Source organism: Alligator mississippiensis, chromosome 3, assembly GCF_030867095.1.
Source record: "Alligator mississippiensis isolate rAllMis1 chromosome 3, rAllMis1, whole genome shotgun sequence".
In the NCBI taxonomy this organism is placed as follows: Eukaryota; Metazoa; Chordata; order Crocodylia; family Alligatoridae; genus Alligator; species Alligator mississippiensis.
In genome coordinates this window covers 79,495,600-79,517,048 of record NC_081826.1, presented here as the reverse complement: position 1 = coordinate 79,517,048, position 21,449 = coordinate 79,495,600, and the positions used below count along the sequence as shown (strand labels likewise).

The following is a 21,449-nucleotide window of genomic DNA, read 5'->3' as shown; positions in this document are numbered from 1 at the left end:
GAATGCTGTAGAAAGTTTTTCGTAGTCTCTTTGTATCCACTGTATATTGTCAGGGAACATGCATGGATTTCTGTCTTTTAAGTTGTTGTAGTATATGGTGATTTCCTTCCTGAGTTGGTCTCTTGTGGAGTACAGTAGGTGAAGTAGATGATTTCTAAGTTTCTCTGAAGTTCTTCTGCATAGCTGTGAAGCATATTTGGAGTTGTTTGTAGTAGTCAGGGGATTGTAGATGTTTAGTCCTCGGGGAATGAAGTTGTGTTTCTTGCAAAGGCTTAGAAAATATGTCGCTGTTGAGTTTGGCTTCTTTCTTTTTCATGTTGTACAGTTTCCATTTCAGACATGGAAGAGATGTTTTTAAAAAACGATTGGTATTTTGTTTCTTTTTTAAATGATCAGATAAGGACAAAATAGAAGGAAGAAAAAAAAGTAATAATATAGTTCAAGGCCCCACATCATCAAATGGGTAACTGAACCAAATCACTTGATGACCAGTGTGTAAATCAGTGGTGGAAGTCAAGGTGTGCTATCCTCTTCCTGGGCAAGAGGCCAAAATAAGACTAGCAAATACAGACAGACTTGCAGGGGGTTTATCACACTGGTTGGCCCTGCATGCTTGTGTGAAGGAAGGCGCAAGGAGTCTTTCTATACTTTGAGACCTTTGCAAAGTCAGGGCACAATTGCAGTCCTTGTTCTGAACCAAGAACAAGATACAATTATTCTGTTCTACCTCTGTACTAGCTACTGAAGCAGCGCCACATAGGAATATGGTAGCTTCGAGTACCAGTTCCCTGAAGGCAGTAGGCAGAATACTAACAAGGAACTGAACAAGATGTTTGCATGATCTTATTTCTCCTAAGCTATGATAGATGTTTCACTGTACACTTACCTGAGAGGGTGGGAGGGAAGATGAAGGGCAAAATAAATCACTCAAATGAAAAAACTATTTTTGTGCCAATTGGGTGAACTGCTACACCTCCATGTATTGCTCCCATAACCAATATTAGCATGTTGAACCTCTATTCCACCTGTGCCACCTACACAATCAGAGAATTTCATCCTAATAACTTTCCTTTGACTGGCAACAACATTAACAACTCATGTATAGGAAAAGAGAGAGAGATAGTATGTGCATAATATATATATTACACACACACACACACACACACACACACACACACACACACACACACACACACACACACTTCTTCCCTCTGTACCCAGTTAGAGTTTCTCCCAGGAGAACAACCACTTGTATGCTTCCTCATGGCTTAACTCCTCCCAGGGACCAGGAAGAGCAAAGGCCTTCCAGAAACTGGGGTCATCCCAAAATGGAGAAGGCACAGGGGGAGCTGTTCCTGCCCCTCCCATGAACCAAGGGGGGAGAAAAGGAGTAGTTACCAGCTGCTCCCTGCCAGCTTTCCACACAGCAGGGTTATTCTGTCTACTCAGCTCCCAGGCACCAGAAGCGAGATGGAGGAATGGCACCTCAAGTCTGCTACCCACTTCTCATTCTGGAGTCCCTGGTATGAGAAGCCTGTTGGGGGGCTTTGCCTGATACTCCAGTCCCCCCAGGAATGGGAGGACTGGAGCAGCACACACTTTGCCCAGACCAGAATCATCCCAGTCTTGGGAAAGCACAAGGAGCATAGGAGATGTGGTAGTTGCAAATTAAACGCTTGTACTGCTCCCTCTCCTGGAATCATTTTTAGTCATTCATGACTTAAATTAGCACTGTATCCGATCCTGTGGGAAATGTGTGGGAAACGTTGGCTAACCATGGCAGGAAAACAAACTCCACTACTCTTTGTTCACAGGTTATTTTTTCAAATAAAATAAAAAGATGTGCTTTTTGGGAACACAAAATATTTCTGTTTTGATGATTATTTATAGTTGCACTTGTAATTGCAGTTGTGTAAATGTTAACCACATAGTTTTATACCTGCCTGAAGAATTTAGTCTAACTTACACACTGACTTACCTAGATTACTGACTTCAATAGGGAAATTTTGAATTTACACTGGTAGAATGAGAGAATAGTTTGAATAGAGAGTTAGAGAAAACAGCATACAGGTGTGTTACAGGGTCACTTTCTGTAGCAGCCCCTTGTGACCTGATATGGCACTGCTCACTAGACTCAGTTTCTTCCCCATCCTTCCGTGGCAACAGGGTCTGGTCATGGTGCAGTGATGACTTAAGTTATAATAGAGCTCCAAATGAAGAATACTCCGTCTGCCTGACAACAGTCTTAAGGTTTTAACTTGCCTTCCACTTTTTGGCTAGATATAGTCCCTTTGCTTATCAGCCTCTTGTGACCACCTACATCTTTAGGCAATTATCCATACCCTACCTAGGACTGGCAAGGAAAATAACAACCCCAAAGGAGACACACCTCTTCAATTATCCTTTTGATCTTTTCTCTTACAGAACACTGGCTATTCCCAAAACACACTCTCTCCCTGCATTCCTTACCCAGGTTCAGATCTCCACAGCCGAAAATTTATTCCCAGTCCAACTCCAGACTATCTGCTCAGGATGTCCCTCTTTAAAGCCTACTACCCCTTGCTACACCAGTTTCTACCCCAGTGAAAAGGGACAGGTTGTCCAGAGAGGTGGTAGAAGCTCCATCCTTGAGGGGGTTTCAAAACCTGCCTGGACAAAGCTCTGGCTGGGATGACCTACTTGGGGTTGGTCCTGCTTTGAGCAGGGGGTTGGACTGGATGAGCTCCTGAGGTCCCTTCCAACCCTAATCTTCTATGATTATGATTTTCTATGATTCTATGACAACTACTCCCCTTCAGCTGAGCTTTCCAACCAGGGCAACCAGCCATCTCCTTCCCACATGAGTCTGATAACTGATCCCCACGTAATCAGAACCAGCTGTGGAATAACTGGTCCCTCACAGGCAGGGCTGAGCCTAACTGTCCTTAAAGGGCTCAACACCTACGACAGCTCCATATGGCTTTGATTAAGTTGGTACTAAATCCCCTGTGATTGTCTTGTTCTCTTTAGCTTTCGCTCTAGCAACCATACACAGCAAGGTCCCCATGTCACACTGCAGTTATTGTAAGTCATCCCCTGTATTATTGTAAGTTAGATGAAAACCAAAGGAAAAGGAAAAAGAGCTATGTTAAGAGCTAATTTGTGTGGGGAAACACAAGAAAAAGGAAAAGTGCTTCAAAATGTAAGGCTTGCTCCTCAAGTGTGGCTTAACTGTGCTCAGCATTAGACCTAGAAGAAGGCAAATGTGCTTTTGATTTTGAAGACTACTTAAGGCCATTTTTGATCCTGGTACAATATAAAGCATTGTGCCTGACTTATTTTGGCTTGCAATGGATCACAAAGGGCTGTTACGTCGTGTGGGGATTGCACTACCCTCTGTCCTCCAGCCGTAACCCTGACATGCTCTCCATGTCAGGGAACAGCACAGGCCCAGTGACTGATCCGTTTGACACTAGAGAAATACTCAGGTATCTGATCACACTGGCTTTCAAACATCTTTGTATTGCCAGAAGGGGCAACCAACCATCTAACTTTGCCATATGGCTGTTTAGACCTATGATTTGGTGTTATGGATAACACAGTAACACTTTATATGACTAAAAATCACACTATCATCTCTTCAACAACCTATGACACATTATTATGGAGTTGTGCTTCATTTGTTCTGCCCCCCACCCCAATCCTCCATTTATATTTCACTTTTTCTTTCTGTTGTCCTACTCCTTCCTCTCACATACCATCTGGAAGTCACCCACCTGCCACAGTTTGAACAACACTGACCTAGAGAAGTCCACTGCTTTCTCTTGTCAGGAGAAAGGGAAATACAGTGATGCAACAGGGAACAGAACCCTGAGGGATAACAGATCTGAATACAACAAATCCTAGGTCATCCCTCTAAGTCCATGCTGCATTCTGGCCTTTTCCGAGCAACATGACTCACTCAGAAGCTTTACTTACATTCACAATCTTGCTATAACTACACACTACCTTCTCTAACAATATAGAAACCAACAAGAATGAAGTGAATGCTGCTAGTAACAAAAGTATAATGTGTATGAACCTCTGAACCCCACACACCATTGGGCCTGGATCCAAGACAGCTTAATATGCATTTGAATATAAGTGCTAAATACTATGAATATTACTTCTAAAGAATGATTTTGTGGAAAGAACTGGTCTTACATTCTTTTTAAATCATTGATAGCCCAAAACCCCTAAGAACTAAATATAAAAATCAGGAATGAAAAAGGAATAAATGAACTGAAACAGGACAGGCATATTTAGACCAATGAAGTTTCTTTTCCTCTTTAAAGTTCCTTGTTCCCTTTTGAGCATTTTCACAAAGAACCACCAGGTAACATAAAGCAGACCAATGATCTGGATAGGCCACAAGAAACCATATTATTTAATTCCAGAACACATAAAAGTTAGTTAGATTTTATTGTGTTTTAACCTGAGAAATTACCACTCTGCTCCTGGTTCCTGGATAATGTCAAAGTATATACAAAAAATGTAAAATAAAGATATTAAGACTTCTGCAAAACACATCTGAGGCCCTAAATTTACCAATACTTTATTTCAGTTTGGGAGGTAGCTGAGTGTAATACTAAGCTAACATTAGCAAATCAGGCTTTGACTGTACTCCTGAGTTCTAATCTAACAAGTGTTACTAACAAGTAATAAGACTAAGACTACTGAGTTTCCTGAGTAAACTCAGTAATAAGACTAAATATACATTTTTTTTTATCGTTGCTGTAAAGCGGGGGAAAGGGTGAGAGGGGGAAGAAATGAGAAGACAAGCAAAAGTAAGCACCAATGTTTACAGGCCATTGAATTCAATACAGTTACACCATGGCTTAATTTTAGTCTGGTTTAGTCAGGTTCAAGAAGAAGGTTCAAGGGTCACCTGTCTGCACAAGAACCAAGCAGTGTGTCCTGTTTCCTGGGAGTGACGTAAATGGACTTGAGTCTAATTTCCTAATCAAACTTTCAACCAGTCTACAGTCTGAGGCACAGTCCAGAGCCTACAAAAAAATGGTATACTTCTTTTGCTCCCCACAAGAATTAGGCTGAGACTATCATGCGTTTCCCTACATTGCCTTCTCAGGGAAAAAGAAAACAATCAACAACCAAACTTCTTGCATTTAAATCAGGCAGGCCTTCATTTAATTTCTTACTCCTTCAACAGTGAAATGGTGTTTTAGTGAAAGCATTGTTTACTACTTAATGTTATGTTATTTGCTGTTATAACAAACTATTTTAACAAAATCTTTTAAAAAAAACCTGTTCTCTTGAGCTTTTCCATCAACCTCTCTTTTTTCCCCCATTTTGCCATTGCAAGATTCCTCTCAGGTATTGATGTCTGTACCCATAATGGGCTTGCAACCAATGCTCTAGAAAGAACTCTGCCTCAAGGCAGGAGAATACCTTTTGGAGCCTCCAGGTGTGCAGGGAGGAATACTGAGTGCTGCATACTGTCAACCAGTTTCAGTATATTCTACTTCTTCTCCACGTTATTGATACTGGAAACTTGCTCTTATTTTTTAGTTAATGTACTGTGAAAATTCTTAGATAAAATGATTTGTGCGATCAGTAGAAGGTACTGCAAGTAGAGGTAGAAGAATGTGACTTTACTGTAAAACTGCATTTGTAGTATAGGTGTTTTCAGAAGCAATTTACAGAATCTATATTGAGGGATCCTGCTGTTTCTTTAGCATATTTTTCAGCTGATGAAATTTACAATGGCTCACTCTAAAATACTAGGGCTCCCAAATAACAGTTATCTTCCTGGGCAGCAGTGTTATGCTAAGTCCTCCATAAATTAATTGTGAAGATGTCATTGAGCTCAGCTACACGTGTGCTTTAATGCGCAGTACACTATTTTACTGTGCATTAAAGTGTTACGTAAGAAACCGTGACATTATGCTAATGCACAGTAAAATAGTCTACTGAGCATTGTGTCACTAAGAAAGCATGCAAATGCACTACTGTGCATTAGCGCAGTCTAATGCACATTAATTTAGTACTTCATATTGGAGGTACTGGATTTAATGCACATTTAAAAAGGAGCATCAATCCATATGAAGATGCACATGCCCATTCACTTCCAAAAAGGTTTGCAACTTAAAGTCCTGTAAAGAATAATAGGGATGCTTAATTTACAAACGAAGCCAGCATGGACTACTGGGCCTGCTTTCAGCATGACAGACTTGCACACTACCATGTTAGCATCTGGGAAAGAACGAGGGGAAATAGAGAGCTCTCTTTCAAAACTGAAGAAGTCCTAGACTCGGTTCAGATCAGAGAATGGGAGAAGATTCATATTTTTCTTATATGACTTGCTTTACCACATAAATACAAACCATAGTTAAGTGAAGTTATTATGTCTTTGACAATATCATTACTATTCTAATCAGACTTGGACACCATTCATACTTTTGACTACAGCTGATTGAATAATTAAAAAACACGAACATGGAACTGTATAAGCAAATAAACTACTTGCTGCTATATGTGGGAGTCATACTATTCATTATTTACAAGTATTCGAAGAGCTGCTAGAATTTCTGGAAGTATTTTTGAATTTCCCCCTCTCCCCACCCTGCCCTCACCAAATTAATTAATTTACACTAACAAAGGAGAATTGGCTTTCAGATTTTTCTCTTAATCACTCCTTCCTCAAAAAAAAAAAAAAATCAGTTATCCTATCAGGAAGCAGAAGCAGTGCCATACATCTAATGGCATGGCATAACTTGTGAAAAACCAGCCACAAAATAGCTTCTGTGCATTTTGTGAACTACCTCTCCTCTGAAAACAGTTCACCTAAACTCTTTAATAAATACTTACTCATGGAAAATAATTCTTCACCATTTTGATTCAACTAGTACTAGACCAGCTATAGAACTAGCTTCATTTTGTAAAGAGTTTTAAATGGTTTGAGCCAGTTGCCTGGGACACACTACAGCAACAGAAGTCAGCTAGGTAGCTCAAACCAATAGACCCTTGATTTAACCATCTTGGGACAAGAGGTTCTGAGTTGCGAGTCTAGGACACTGAAATTTGCTTCCTCAGTTAGTCCAGCAAAGTCTGGGCCTCTTTCCTGTAATCAAGTTCCCAGCTAGGAGTAGAGTGGCAACAGTTGGTATGTGTTTGCTCTGAAGTTTTTGTTTTTTTCATATGTCATGGTGGGGTCCTATAGGAGGGCCGTGATCTGCTTAAGGCCCTCTCTCCATGCCAATTCAGCCCAAGGGCACCCTCGATTCATGCCCGCCACATCTTTGCTGTTTAGTATACGTTGGGAGACTGCCTTACGACTCCCTGGGCACGGATAGCTGGGACCTCTGTCCCCGTGTGTTCCCAGACCCCCTGGGGGTCTCCCGATATGATGGGTGCTCCCCAGGCACCCTAGCCTTATGGGCTATGCATGGCTCCTACCAACCCCTAATACCACGCCCCAAGCCTCATAGTTGTCCTAGACATTGGTCTGTCAACACGCCCGCTTCCCCAGGCCTCCTCTGTAATCTAGCCCACTCCGGGCTCTCTCTAATATACAGTGCCCCTCACTGGGACTCTTGAGGCCCACTCTGGGCCTTCTCTAAAATAATCTAGTCCACTTTGGGACGTCCTCTCGAGCCACCGGTCTTTTAGGCCCACCGCACTACTAACCTCTCGTTGGCTGGGCGCACTGTGCTGCTATCCCCTCTTCCTGGGGACCACTGCAGCACTGCCCTTCTCTGGGACGCTGTGCTGCTAACCCCTTTGATCGGGGTCCACCGCAGCACCCTGCCCCTGTCCTGGGTTTTCCATAATGCTAGCCTGTTATCGGGCTCACTATGCCCATCCTGGGCTTCTCAATCTGGCCCCTCTTGGGCCTCTCACGTATTGTCCCCTTGGGCCTCTCAAGCATTGCCCGTGTTGGGCCTCGCCATGGTCCCCCTTTCTCTGGGACCTTCCGGGCCCACCGCTGGGCTCCTTAATAATACCGCCCCCTGTTTGGGGCTCTCTATGCCCAGCCTGGGCTTTCTAATAAAATCGCCCCTCTTTTGGGACTTGCTGTGCCCACACTGGGCTCTTTAAATGCCCCTCTCTGGGCTGGGGTCTACACACCCCGCAAGTTGCGCCCCTCACTGGTGCTAGGGCCCCCACACCACTGTGGGTCCCTTTGAGGATAATGCGCCCTCTTGGCGCTAGGGCCCCCACACCTCTGGGGTCCCTATGAGGCCTCCTCCAACCCCTATAGCCTCACCCAAACCACCGGTGTAAAATCAAAGCCTGAACATAAACTCGAGCCTCCTGGCTATAACTCAAACATAAAGCCTCCTGGCTAAACCATGGTGCTCAAACCTCTCAGAGCTGCCATCCTTCTCTCAGCTAGAGCCGTTCCTGCATTGCTCGCCTCCTAGCTCCAGGAGCTCCTACCTCCCTGGCCGCTGGCAGAGAACTGCTAGCCTGGCCTTGACTCTTGGCTTTATAGGAGCCAGGCCCTGCCCCCTACAGGCAGCTGACTCTTATTAGTCGCCCTGGCAACCCACAGCTGTACTCATTATCGCTGCTAGGGCTTTTCCCCAGTAGTTTTTCCCTCTCTAGGAGCGGGGCAGCAAGGTGCGCCGCGACATCATACAATTATTTTAATGACATATATTCATCCTGTCCTCGGGACATGTAAGTGACGTGTAGTTGGATGCATTTTATAAATAAAACTAATGCACACATATTTCAAATGTTGGTAATTACACAGAAACTTGCACTTGGACTGCTGCACCATCAGTTGATAAGTAGGTAATAAACTCATGTCACCAGCATAATAAAAATTAACATCAAATGAAACTACTGAACAAGTTAATCTACATAAAATGTTCTCATCACCACATTAGCTGCCATTCTATGCTATTCATAATACATAAATGCCCAATCCAGTTGACATCTATTGGATAGTAAATGGTGGTGAATATACTTGGTAAATATTTTCAGTATTACTCCATAAAGTACTTTATTTATAGGCAATAACATTCAATATACTTGTGTATTAGCCTACTAAATGAAGTATTTTTTTAAATTAATGAGGCAAGTGTCTGTTCTTTACAACTAATCACTCTAGTAGTAAAACTAATGTATACCTAGTGGACAATTCAAATAAGACTACTTTTTAGTAATGCCTTTTACTACTGAAGACCAAGCTACAGAACTTGCTAAAGTGACACATGAAAATTAATTTAGACAGTTACTGTTTGTTCACATAGGAAGAACACTACAAAATTTGGTATAGTCTGTCACAATGACTAAAACTGTATTCCCATATACCTATATTTTGCAAGTCCTCAATATTACTAAGGTCAAGTAGTAAAAATAGTATTGCTGTTGTCAAGTTATAAAAATGTTGCACTGATCTTGCATATACCATACTAAAACAGTTTAAAAAGAAAATATTTTAACAGGAAGTAATGTGCTATAAAATAAAGTGAGGTGTGCATCTGCAAGATTTCACTTAAAGCTGAAAAGATCATTATACAAAATTAGTTATTTCTTACATTCAATAGCTTGATTTCACATATAGGTATCTGAAACGTTGAGTTTTTATATTTTTTGCTGACCCTTTGTGGACAATGACTCAACTGACCTTTTTATTGTTTTTTTTTAAATTATATCTGGGCTAACAGGTGTGCAAAGTTTCAGTTTACTACAGCTGGAAACAGCTGGCATAGTGGTTCCAGAAAAGGAGAGCAATGTTCAGCCCCTAACTGAAGGGAAACTACTGAATGCTCCTGCTCTAACCCAGTATATTCATGTGCCAAAAGCTTGGTTGACTGTATCATGTGACTAAAGACAGTGGGGCCATTTGTGGGAGGAAGGTCACCAGTACACAAACATGGTTGTACATTTCAGTGACCAAAGGAAATGGCACTAAACATTTTATTAGTTCTCTTTAAGAAAATTTTGTCTTTGCAGAAAGATATTTCTCCATTAAATATTGATTTACAATTATTTTAAGTCAGAGGTTTACCAGAAGAGTCTAGTCCAAGCTATAAAGCACAATTCAGGAATTTAGATAGAACTATTTTTCTTGTAATCCAGTTCATTTGGGCATGACAGCTGGCCCGTCAACAGATTTGCCACTAAATCTACTGCTTTCAGCTATGATATTAGGAAGGTGTAAGTTTTCACACTGTTAAATAAAATATAGTGGAGATTTCAGACATCTACTGCAGTACAGCAGTTTATTAAGCCAGCCTAAGTTCTAGTATCTTGATAGTTTTTCTAAACTGGAAAAATATGTGAAATATGATCTAATAATGATTTTCAAAAATACAATTAGTTTGGAGCTTCATTTTTATAAACTATCAAATAACAATATAAAGGCTAAATTTTCTACTGGTATAGGTGGGCAGAATTCCATTGCATTCAATAGAGCTGATTCTAATTACACCAGCAGAAAATTGTACCCTAATATCTTTTATTCTTTCTGTTTTCAGGTACTTATACATTGAGAGACCTCAGAAATGAAGCTGAAAGTATTGGAGTATAATAGTTCTAGTCCAGCCATGAAAAACAAATCATGCAGCTACATCCAAATAATTATTATTCTTTGGAGAGAACATGCAAAGATGGTCTGTCTGTTTGTACTTACTGCTTTATAAGTTCGCTTTTGTCCAGCATGCTTTCTGATTTGTTCTCCATTGGGCCCTGTTTCCACATGCATGGAATAGATAATGTCAAAGAAATCTTCAACCACGGCTACCCGCCGTAAAGACAGCTTCTCATCTACACCTACACCATCCTGAAAAAAAAAAGGATAAAGAGGGCAGGATGAATAAATAAATTATGATCATCATATAACATAACATCCTTTAGCTAGATCTGATTAGATAAAGACCCTTTGCATTGAGATCTGAAGTTCACCATTTCAGAACAATACTTAACAATTCAATGAATGACAGTAACATCATTATACAATGAATGTAAGATCATAAGAATCCTGAAAGAGGCTGCTTTTAAAAATAAATCATTTGGCTGATCTGATATATTATGTAATCTAGAACTTTTCTTTATATTGCGCTATCTGTTAAAAAATCATTTACACTTGTTTCTCCAAATCCCCAAACAGCATTTTGTAGAATTATTCTGATAAAAAGTATTAATTCACTGATAACTGAATAGCACATAACTATTAATGCAAAGGAAGTTATTGCCACAGATGGTTCACCACTGGAAAACATATTTGCCAATCTATTGTATGAAGGCTTCTCACAACATGAAGGAAACCGACTCAAGTAACAGCATGTTGTTGATGTGTACAAGTTGATTTAAGGTGAGACGGGACTGCGCATGTTCAGTACTTCTAAAAAATTACAGATATTCATCTTTAGAGTAAATGAACAAAATTCAATAGCTCTCTTTCAGATGAGTCTGTCCACATCAGATCTCTTCAAACTATATGCAAATTTAGTGCTAACGAAAGGAATTAGGCTAAGTACAGATGTTCAAAAAGCCTGAGCCTGAACTGATTTCATCTTTGCAGGTTAGTCTAACCTGTGTAGACTGAACCAAGAAGTAAGTGATTAGGCTTTCACTTTTAATTCTGGAAATGCAGCCACAATTCTGTAGTGGCCCAGGCTAGAAGCTTGGGAATCAGAAGAGCAGCGTTTCCCAACTGGTGTACCGTGGCACGCTAGTGTGCCATCAGGCACGTCCAGATGTGCTGCGGCATTTTGCGCTGGGGCTACACCCCCTGCCTGGCTCAGCCATACCTCCCGCCTGCTGCAGACATAGACAGACAGGGAGCGTGGCTCCAGCCAGGCACAGAGCTTAGCTCTAACTCAAAATGTCATCCAGCTGGCTGCATGCCAGCCCTCCCCATCAGTGTCCAGGTGGCCACGTGCCCCCCCCCCACGAGTCGATGTCCAGCTGGCCACATGCTTTTTTATTTAGGTAAGTGTACTGTGGGGCAAAAAAGATTGGGAAATGGTGCACTAGAACAAGCCCTCCCTTCCCTTCTGCAGTGGCTGGAAGACTGGAGGGAAGATGAACTGAGGGGAGTGGGGTGTGGCCAGGTCCCTACAGGTCCTGAATACAATTGGGAAGGGGTTTAAACCTCCAGCTGGGCCTGCACAGTCCCCAGCTGGGGTATGCCTGGACAGGGAGGAGGGAAGCAACCTTTGCCAGGCTTTTTCAGAGGGAAGGGAGGAGCGTGGCCAGACACCAACCCCCAGATGGCACCGAAGTGTCAAGCAGGGAGAGCAGGGGTGTGGCCAGACCCTGGCCCCAAGCCTGAGGCAAAGCAGGGAGGTAGGGGGAAAGCCAGCCCCTGCCTGAGCCCTGGCCAGACCCTCCCATGCCATATAAGCACAATTTAAAGAGTGGAGGGTTTGCTCATAGTATCCACAACTAAGAACACCCGCCAGGGGGCTCTGTACTGCTAGGGAAAAAAGCCACCAAGGGCTTCCTGTAGCTGGTTTTCACCCCCTGCCCCACAGCAAGGCCCAGCACTGTGCCTCTCCAGCCCTGAGCCCCGAGGCAGTACTGAACAGAGCCCCCCACCCTCTAGCCCCACAGCAGGGGAGAAGGAGGAGGTGGAGAGCCCTGCCCACTGCGGCATCTCTGTGACAGCCCGGCTCAGCCTGGGTGTGGGGAGCTGGGAGCAACCCAGGTACACTGCTCCCGTGGCCTCAGCCTGAGCCACATCCAGCTGGGAAGGGCCCCTTGGCCTAGCCTGGCACATCCCCATCATCCACCCGCCTTGCCCAGGGTTGAAGCTGGGGCTGCGGGGCTGAGCCAGGCCAGCCTGTGGGTGCTGCTGAGGGCAGGTGCAGAGAGGCCAGGTTACGGGGGCAGGGCCCTCCCCAGCCAGCTGGGGCTCAAGTTGGGGCCATGGGAGCTGTGCACCTGGATTGCTCCCAGCTTCCCATGCCTAAGCCAGGCCAGACTGTTATGGAGCTGCTGAGGTGGGCAGGGCTCTCCCCCTCTTCCTCCTCCCCCACTGTGGGGCTGGGGGGCCAGGGGACACTTCTGTCACTAGCCTTAAAGTGCAAGCACAGTTTGTGCCAGTTTCTCCACATAATCCTGCCAATGAGCCTCAGTCTTGAGGCTCCTGGTCTCCTACTCTAGGCATCAGGCTGGTCTTTATGATACAATATAAGCATGTGTGGACAAGGATGAGAACAGCCACTACATTTTCACCTGCAAGCCAAGACAGAATCTGCCTTTAGGTCTAGAGGCAACAATGCTACCTAAACCTCCAACATGTATTTTTTAATGTAATAAATGCTCTCAGAACTTAACAAGTTTCATCTTGCCATTATTAATGATTAATGCACTTAAGGAACGGGTTCACAATGACCTTTTGGTAACAATACACTTTCAGTGATCACTTCTACCACCACAGAAAGCCCCAAACTGACAAAATTAATAGATACTGGCTGTACTCTAACTTCAAACTGTAGTCCCACCAATATTCAACTTGCATTAAGCTATATCCGAAAGCCTCCTTGGTATGCATAAACATCTAATTTTTTATTTGTGGTCTTTTGTTACATCGCATTCATTTTATTGCATTTCCATCTAAGTTCCTATGGAGATTCACAGTGGATATGAACGCTTTGCATTTCTACAGAACGTTCTTCCCAAAGATCATAATGTTACCAGTCATACCAATACATTTCTCAATATTACATAATGTCCCTTGAAGATGTTTCTACAATTAAAAATTGTAGTTAAAAATGGGTCCAACCTAAAACCTGGAACTGAACAGTTCCAAACTTTGGGGAAGTTTATAATTAAAACTTTGTAGTTTTGACCCACCTTTTTCATTACTTGCTTACTAGTCAAACAACACTGTGAATTCCATAATGTTTCCAACCACTCTTATTATGATAGTGTTATCTCATGACATTTTCAGAACACTTAGAAATCTATTTTGTTGATTAGCTGGTAAGGACTTAATCTGTGTATTACTAATGAGTATTGTTAGGAAATTTCCTAGCATGTTCTCTCTTTTAATTAAAGGGAAATATATTACAACAATATTAATTTAATATCAAAGATGCCATATCAGCAGAGCTGAAACACACAGCATCAGAAAGGTATTCCAAGATTATATTCACAAAGGAAATTGTGAGAAAAGGCATTTTGAGGTCTTTGGTGGCCATAGTATGCTGTGTTATTTCTTTTTGCTTTTGTGGTGCAGTCGCAACTTTTAAAAAGAATGATCAAGTCAAATCTTACTATTCACTACCATGCCACCTGTAACTTCTAATTCAAATACCAGGGAATCCAAACAAATTTTTAAATCTAGTCAGACACCAAGAAAAAGAATAAATGGCATGTACTAAATGGCACATTTAAAATGAAGGCAGTATTATTATTTAAGATTTATATTTGTTGTAATCCTTAGAAAAAAGTCAGGTCAAGCTCCATTCTGTTAAGTGCTGTAAACATAAAGTGACAGCTCTTGTTTGAGAGAGCTTGGAATCTAAAAGACAAGCCATAATTGGTGTGTAAGATCAGCAAGCAAGTCATCAAGGAAAAGGAAAGATGCAATTAGGGATAAAAAAACAAAACAAAACCAGTAGTTTGTGTGCAAATGTTAGAAATTTCACCTGCCTAGTCCTTATCAAATTGAAGTTTCCTTGGAGCATTACAACAGTGGCAGGTTCTGATGATAAACTTGAATGAGGATAAGGATTTTGACTGAGAGGATATAGATCAGTGGTTCTCAACCTTTCTCTATTCAAGGCACCCCGTGAAAATGCCAGGTCTTAGTTTTCTCTCATTTTTTTACTACAGACGCATAATAGAGCCATTTTTCTGTTGCAAAAGACTCAGATCACAACAGGTCAGAATGTTTTTAACCCTATGTTTTCCTATTTGAAACCTCTAGGTTTATCTTTTGAATCATGTTTTCACACCTAACAGTGCCAACATTTTGTGGCACCCTTAAAACAATCTTGCAGCACCCTAAGGTGCCCTGGCACCCTGGTTGAGAATCACTGGTAGAGACAGACCTATCAATGTTATCACTATCAGAAGATACCAATACAAGCTGTTATACTGTAACTGTTACATTCACATGATCTGATACAAGTGTAGCAAATGTGCTCTAACTTATCCCTGTTCCTTTAGGTTCAAAGTTAAAGTGACTTAACTAACTTCTATGGCTACAGGAGCATGCAGCTCTAACAGTTACAGCATAACAGCTTCTGTGTGCTCCCAAGCAGCAGTTTCACCTCCCCTTTTGGAGCAGCTAAAATGTACATTTGTCCATACCCTGATTCCAGTATAATTTATCAGTATTAAATAAACACCATGATCTAAACCCAGTCAGAAAAAGGCAGAGGGAATGATAAAATCCAAACCCCGATCATCACATTTTGGAAGTGGACCATGCTATACTAAGTTTTTGCTACTCTATGCCACCTCACCACTAATATCACTACTCGACTAAAATATTAACATGCTGCTCTAATTTAAAAGTTGACACCAAGTAAAATTTTCTATAGTGCCTAAGGACAGCATTTTTTAAATTACATGTGTGATTTCAGCTACATTTGTATAATACATTTACTGTCTCACACTTGTTGCCTGCTCCAGCAAACCTGCCTCCTAACCTGGAAGCAGTGTAACCACAGCTGCATGACAACGAGGCTAAGTAGCTTAGTGCAGGCTAACTGGCATAGACCTGTACTAATTAGCTTCCCCCTTTACACCCCAAATGCTACATGAAAGTAGCTATGGTGCATCTAATTTATGAATTAGCCTGCCCAGAGCAGCACAGAGTGCTCAAGACCTCTGCTCTGGGGCACAGTAAGTTGACTGTATAGACCTATCCCTAGGGCTAAGTACAGGCAGTCAAAAAGACCAAGGCTGAATCAATTCAGTCTTTGCAGGTTAATTTAAACTGCAGAGATTAAACTGAGAAGCAAGTGAACAGACATTCACTTTTGATTTAGGAAATGCAGCCACATGCCTGCAGTGGCTCAGACCTGGGGGGATCTACAGCACACCTCCCAGACTGCCAGCCACTGCCAAATGGAAGGGACTGAAGATCCAAGACTTTTCCCCACTAACTGCTTGAGTTGAGGGGGCATATTGGCCAGGCCCCAGCCCAGGGCTAGCATGCTGGAGGGTTAGGGTTTAAATCCCCTCCCTGGCTCACACAGGACCCCAGCCTTAGTCTGCCTAGGCAGGAAGGCAGTACCTACCAGGCTTCCCCCCTAGCCCTGCTCAAGGAGAGGGAGGACAGCCCCTGCCAGGCTGAGGTGGGGGTGGGAGGAGGGGAAGTAGTGGCACTGAATTCATAAAAGCTTAAACAAGAATAGTCCTTTCTTTGAAGTGAACATGTATTGAACACAACAATTTGTAACCTCAAGCACACAACAAAGAATAACCAAAAATCTTTGCCTAAGCTAAGATACAGCTGAGTAAAACAGTGAGACTGCACACAACTCAGTCAAACTTAAAATGGAATGTAATAAACCAAAAAGACAAGAGAAAGCCTTGCATAAGTCTTGTGTAATCCTGAGGGCAGAGTATCTCCTTACAGCCAGGTATTCAGAAAGCCTTTATTGGGGAATCATCAGGTGGCCTTAGGTGTTGCAGTGGAGATCCCACAGGCCTCATCTCTACTTGGGTTTTAACAGGTGAACTTGCACTCCCTACCCCTACTTGGGTGCCTTGTTGTTAGTACAGGGGTGTAGGTTGTAGCCATGTTGGTCTAAGGATATATGCAGACAAGGTTCTTTGGGTAAATCTGATATCTTTTATTAAACCAACTTAAATAGTTGGAAAAAATTTTCTTAGGAAGCTTTCAGGTTTAAAAACTCTTTGTCAGGCTAAGGAAACATCTGCAGTTGGTGTATAAATTCCTGGATTGAATGAATTGACATTAGTATGCTTATCACCTATAGCACCTTTGACAGGACTCTCATGCATACAGTGCTTTTTGTCTCTACTTAGGTATTCCAGTCTCCGACCTTTACAGGTTCTACTTTATAATGCAGTCTGGGCCCCTCTCCTATTCCCTTAGCTCCATCTCCAGCACATACATGTGATGATTGTGCCAGGTCTTTGCCAATACCTCCCCCATCTCAGTCTGGTCCTGCAGGGGTTGGCTCTGTGCTCACAGGTGGCAGGGGACCGGTCTCTCCAGCCCCGGTTCCCCAGCCTCTTCCCCCTCCCCATGGCCTAGGGGAGCTGAGAGGAATTACGCCCCCTCCCCCTCATCTACTACTTGCCTCAGCTCCTGCCAGAAGTGGGAGGGGATGGAGTCTGCTGGTCTCCTGACGGCCCCCTGCCAAGGAGTCACCATCTGGGGTCCCATGCTGCTGGGAGAAGGGGTTTAAACCCTACTCCCTCCCCTCCACCTGAGCCTCCCCGCTCATGCTCCCTGCCCCCTCTGCTTCAGCAGGGAAATATCTAGCAAGGGCTGCCCACCCCCAGACACACCCAGCTGAGGTACCCAACCAGGTTTTCCACCCCCACCCCCTTGTCAGCCAGCCCGTAGTGCTCTGGCCAGGGAGTAGGGGCAGCCCTGCTCTCTGGAGCAGACAGCACAGCCCAGCATAGCCCAGGGCTGCCAAGAATCCTGGGATGTTGGGGGACTGTGATTTAACTTGAACCAGGAAGGGATCTGGGACAAAAATTTTATAAACTGGGTGGACCTAAATCAATTAAGTTCAATACAGGAAACCCTCGTTATTTGTGGGTTTAGCATTCTCAGTTTCAAATATTTGTGAATGCTGAACCCGCATTTTAAATACACTTTATACACTTCCAGGAATTACTCAGGAGCTCTGCGCTTGCTGCCGCTGAGCTCCTGCCACCACACTCCCACCATCACCACCGGAGCTGTGCCCCACCACCATCCGCCAGGGGTATTGTGTTCATGAACACAGACTGCGTTTGTGAACACAGTGCCTTATTCACAGATTTTGCCATTTGCAGGGGATACGAGAACGTATCCCCCGCGAATGGCGAGAGTCGCCTGTACTACATTCAACCAGGTTTACCTTAAACCAATTTCAACCATTTTGAAACTGTTTTTTGTGCGCTGAACTTCTGTTTTGTTACAGTTTTAAACCAGTTTATGTTGACTTAAAACAGTTTATGTATAACTTCTGTCCCTAGCATAGATGTCCAAAGCCTATTTTCAAAGTGACTTTGGTATATATACTATCCTAGATCCCCATGGAAGTCAGTAAGACTTGTCCTTCTAAATTACTGAGGCACTTTTGAATGTTTTTACCTCAAATGACTTAAGAGCCTAATTTTCATTGTCAACAGTGATTTAGGAGCCTAAGTCTAATTTAAAGTAACTTTTGAGAATGGAATGTGGATTCCTAAATCATTTAGGTACTCTTAAAATGTTTTTATTTTTAAAACCACATTGTAAGGTACCACATTTCTTGTGTCACAATAGAATCACAGAAAAGTAGGTTTGGAAGGGACCTTTAGAAATCATCTAATCTGACCCCCCACCAGAAGCAGGATCATAGAAACCATCCTATACAAATCTATTATCTAACCTATTAGTAAAACTACACAGTCAATCCTGACACAGCCACAAGGAAAAACACCCTAATCTGCCACAGATAAAACAGGGGGGCACTCGTGGTCAGTGGGGCTAACAACTTCCCTTATCAAACATTTTTAGGCTACAGCTGAACTGTTGTTTCCTCTACCTGCCAGCCCTGCAAACTCAACTTAGATTAGGAGAATCACACTTGGTCTTTTTTCTCACATACCAACATTAGAAAAAAAAAGTTCAGTTGGACAAATAAAACCTTAGCAACACTTGTGCCACTCTCATTTTATAAGGGGGATAATAGAAAGCTCATGAACAATTAAGTAGGAGGGGAGAGAGACTCTAGTTCAGGGGGTTTTGTGGATAGACACACACACACACACACTCCAGTGTAGTCTCTATAGGTAACAGGAATAAAAGACAGTAAAAATACATGTTTTTGTCACTAAAAGGAATAGATATAACTCTGAATGAAGACAGGAAAAAGATCTATTAGCTAAAAAGCTGCCATTTTAACAGTCACTTTCTACAGCAGAACAGCCCATAAACGTCTTTAAAATCAAAGCCATTGAAACAAAAATGCATGCGGTTCCTTGTTTGAAAGTAATCTCTTGTTTAAGTTTCTTGGGAGAAATTGGTCTCATAAAACATCCTCTTTCTTCAGGAATGACTATGTCTACCAGAATCTTTACAGTGTTTGAAAATCGCTCCTATAAAACAAACATATGATGGATCTAAATAAAAGATAAAAGTAAAAACTTGGCTGGTTGTTCCATAAAAATTGCTTGGGGGCATAAAAACTTCTGTTGTAAAAGCATCAAAACCAGTAGCACCTACAAAACATTAGGAGTCAATATTAACAACAATCAACTCAATGTTTTATTATGTCACATAAATTACACACACACATAATTACACTCTGAATGCAACAGAAAGGATGTGTAAAATTATTCTGGTATCCGCTAGTTTATGAACATGGCAGAGTAAAACCAAGGAGCATATTATTGCCTCTTTGTTAAGTGGCTGCAGATTTTGCAGCTTTGAGGACTGGTTTCCAACTGGAGGAAAAATGTTATTTTCTATTGCACAAGTTGGATTCTATGTCCACCTGTGGTGGAAAGGTATCAGCTTACATGTATACCTACCAGACAACAGCAGCCCTTTAGCTTAGTGGCAAGGGCACGTACCCACCTCCCTCAGGTTTTAACTTGCAGCTCAACAAATTTATGTAACCAGCCAGACACAGGCACTAACTCAACACCTTCCAACCCTCTTCTTAAAGAGGATCCACTGTACCTTGCATTTGCTATTCACTGAATAAATATCACCAAGATAGCTTGAGGCCCTCTGGGGACAGGGGCTCAAAGTAGAACATAGGGTCCCCTCTGCCTGCCAGGGGCAGCATCCATGTCACTGATCCATTCTACCTCTGGCTTGCTCGCCTCCTTCTCCTCCTGACCCAACATATCTTCTGCTCCTGGGTACCTAGTGGGAACAGCTTCAAGAGGAGAACTGGCAAGTACTCTCAGAAATACCTAACCATTGGCCTGGTGGTTAGTGCATAAGTGCTAGGAAGCAGAAATTGCAGGGTCAAATCCCTTCTGGAATCTCCTGCACCCTAGGAAAGTGGCTTGACTACAGAGGTAAAAGTTGGAAAGACTCATCTTCTCTTCCTGTATCTAATGCCCACTAGTCATATTTTCACTGTGATCAAAGTGTTAGGGCTTAGCCAGCATTTTGTGCATGCCTGGCTGATTCTATTCTAGCCAAGCACCTATGCAGCAAAGTTGTAGCCTACTGAATCCCAAACTGTGAATAAATGCCAACACCTGTAGTTACATGGAGGAAGAAATGCCATTTAGATGCATGACGGTGAAAATAGGATTTAGTCTGTTAAACATTGTAAATTGTTGATATAGTTATTAGTAGAAAGCAATTTTAGTGTACATACAAGAAGAATATCGTACAAGATATATACTGCCTTTCAGAAAAAAACTTTTAAAAAGTAGGAGGGGTTGAAAATCCCATAATAAGATATGCTCTTTCAGTGCCTATAGGAAAAAACTATTCTGTATAGGAATTAACAACCATTCAGGAGTGTCACCTGCCTAATTCAAAATAAACAAAGCAAGTTTTCATTAGAGCATTACTAGGAATCCTAACCACAACCTCAACACAGTTCAAAATAATACACACTTTGGAGAATAAATGTTTCAGGGAATGTTTAATGACATACATAGCAACACCTCAGTCAACCCTTCCAATCCAGTTCAAGTCAATAAATTATCAAAAGTTACTACCATTTGATAGCTCATATTTAGTAGCCTAAGAAATAAATTGATAGTCTCCATCTGCTTTTTAGTAGAAAATATGTATAGCAGGAAGAGGAAAATTTACCTCCTGAAATTTAGTTCCTGCTAAGCTGTACCAGTCTAGATGGATATTATCACCTTTTACCAGTAGGTGGACAAAAAAATATCAAAAAATTTACATCAGACACAGAAAGGGGGATCATTTCCAGCTGAAGAATCTGGTGTTGGAATCTTGCAGAGGAATAAAATCCAGAAAGATAAGTAATGAAAATAAGGAGAAATCAAATGAGGTAAAATGGGCAACCCTTGTTAATATTTAATATACCATAAAAGATAGAAGTTTAAAAATAAATAACATGCTTAATTCATTAAAAGCTTTCTGCCTCCCCTCCCCCCCATCAGGGACCAAGAGAAACCAAACCAATAATAGCCCCTGCCTCCTATAGCATGTAGACTAACTTAGGGTGTTGCCTTTTATACAATTTAAAGCACTTTATTGCTGTGATATAACAGAAGTACACAGCTGTACAGCACTTTAAAAATGTGTAGAGCACTTTAGAGTAACCCTTGTTAAATGAGGTCTTAAATTTGAAGCACTGTATTTTACAACACTAGCAACCTAC

At 42.1% G+C, this 21,449-nt stretch overlaps 1 protein-coding gene across 3 annotated transcripts in view; it reads right to left on the bottom strand.

Moving 5' to 3' along the window:
* The window catches only part of NOL4 (nucleolar protein 4), a 292,716-nt gene that overhangs the window by 233,178 nt on the left and 38,089 nt on the right, over positions 1-21,449 (bottom strand). For all 3 annotated transcript variants that reach the window (XM_006267299.3, XM_006267300.3, XM_019498702.2), the window contains exon 2: positions 10,625-10,774. In XM_006267299.3, the coding sequence (XP_006267361.1) occupies positions 10,625-10,774 (150 nt within the window). The remainder of the gene's footprint in view (positions 1-10,624; positions 10,775-21,449) is intronic.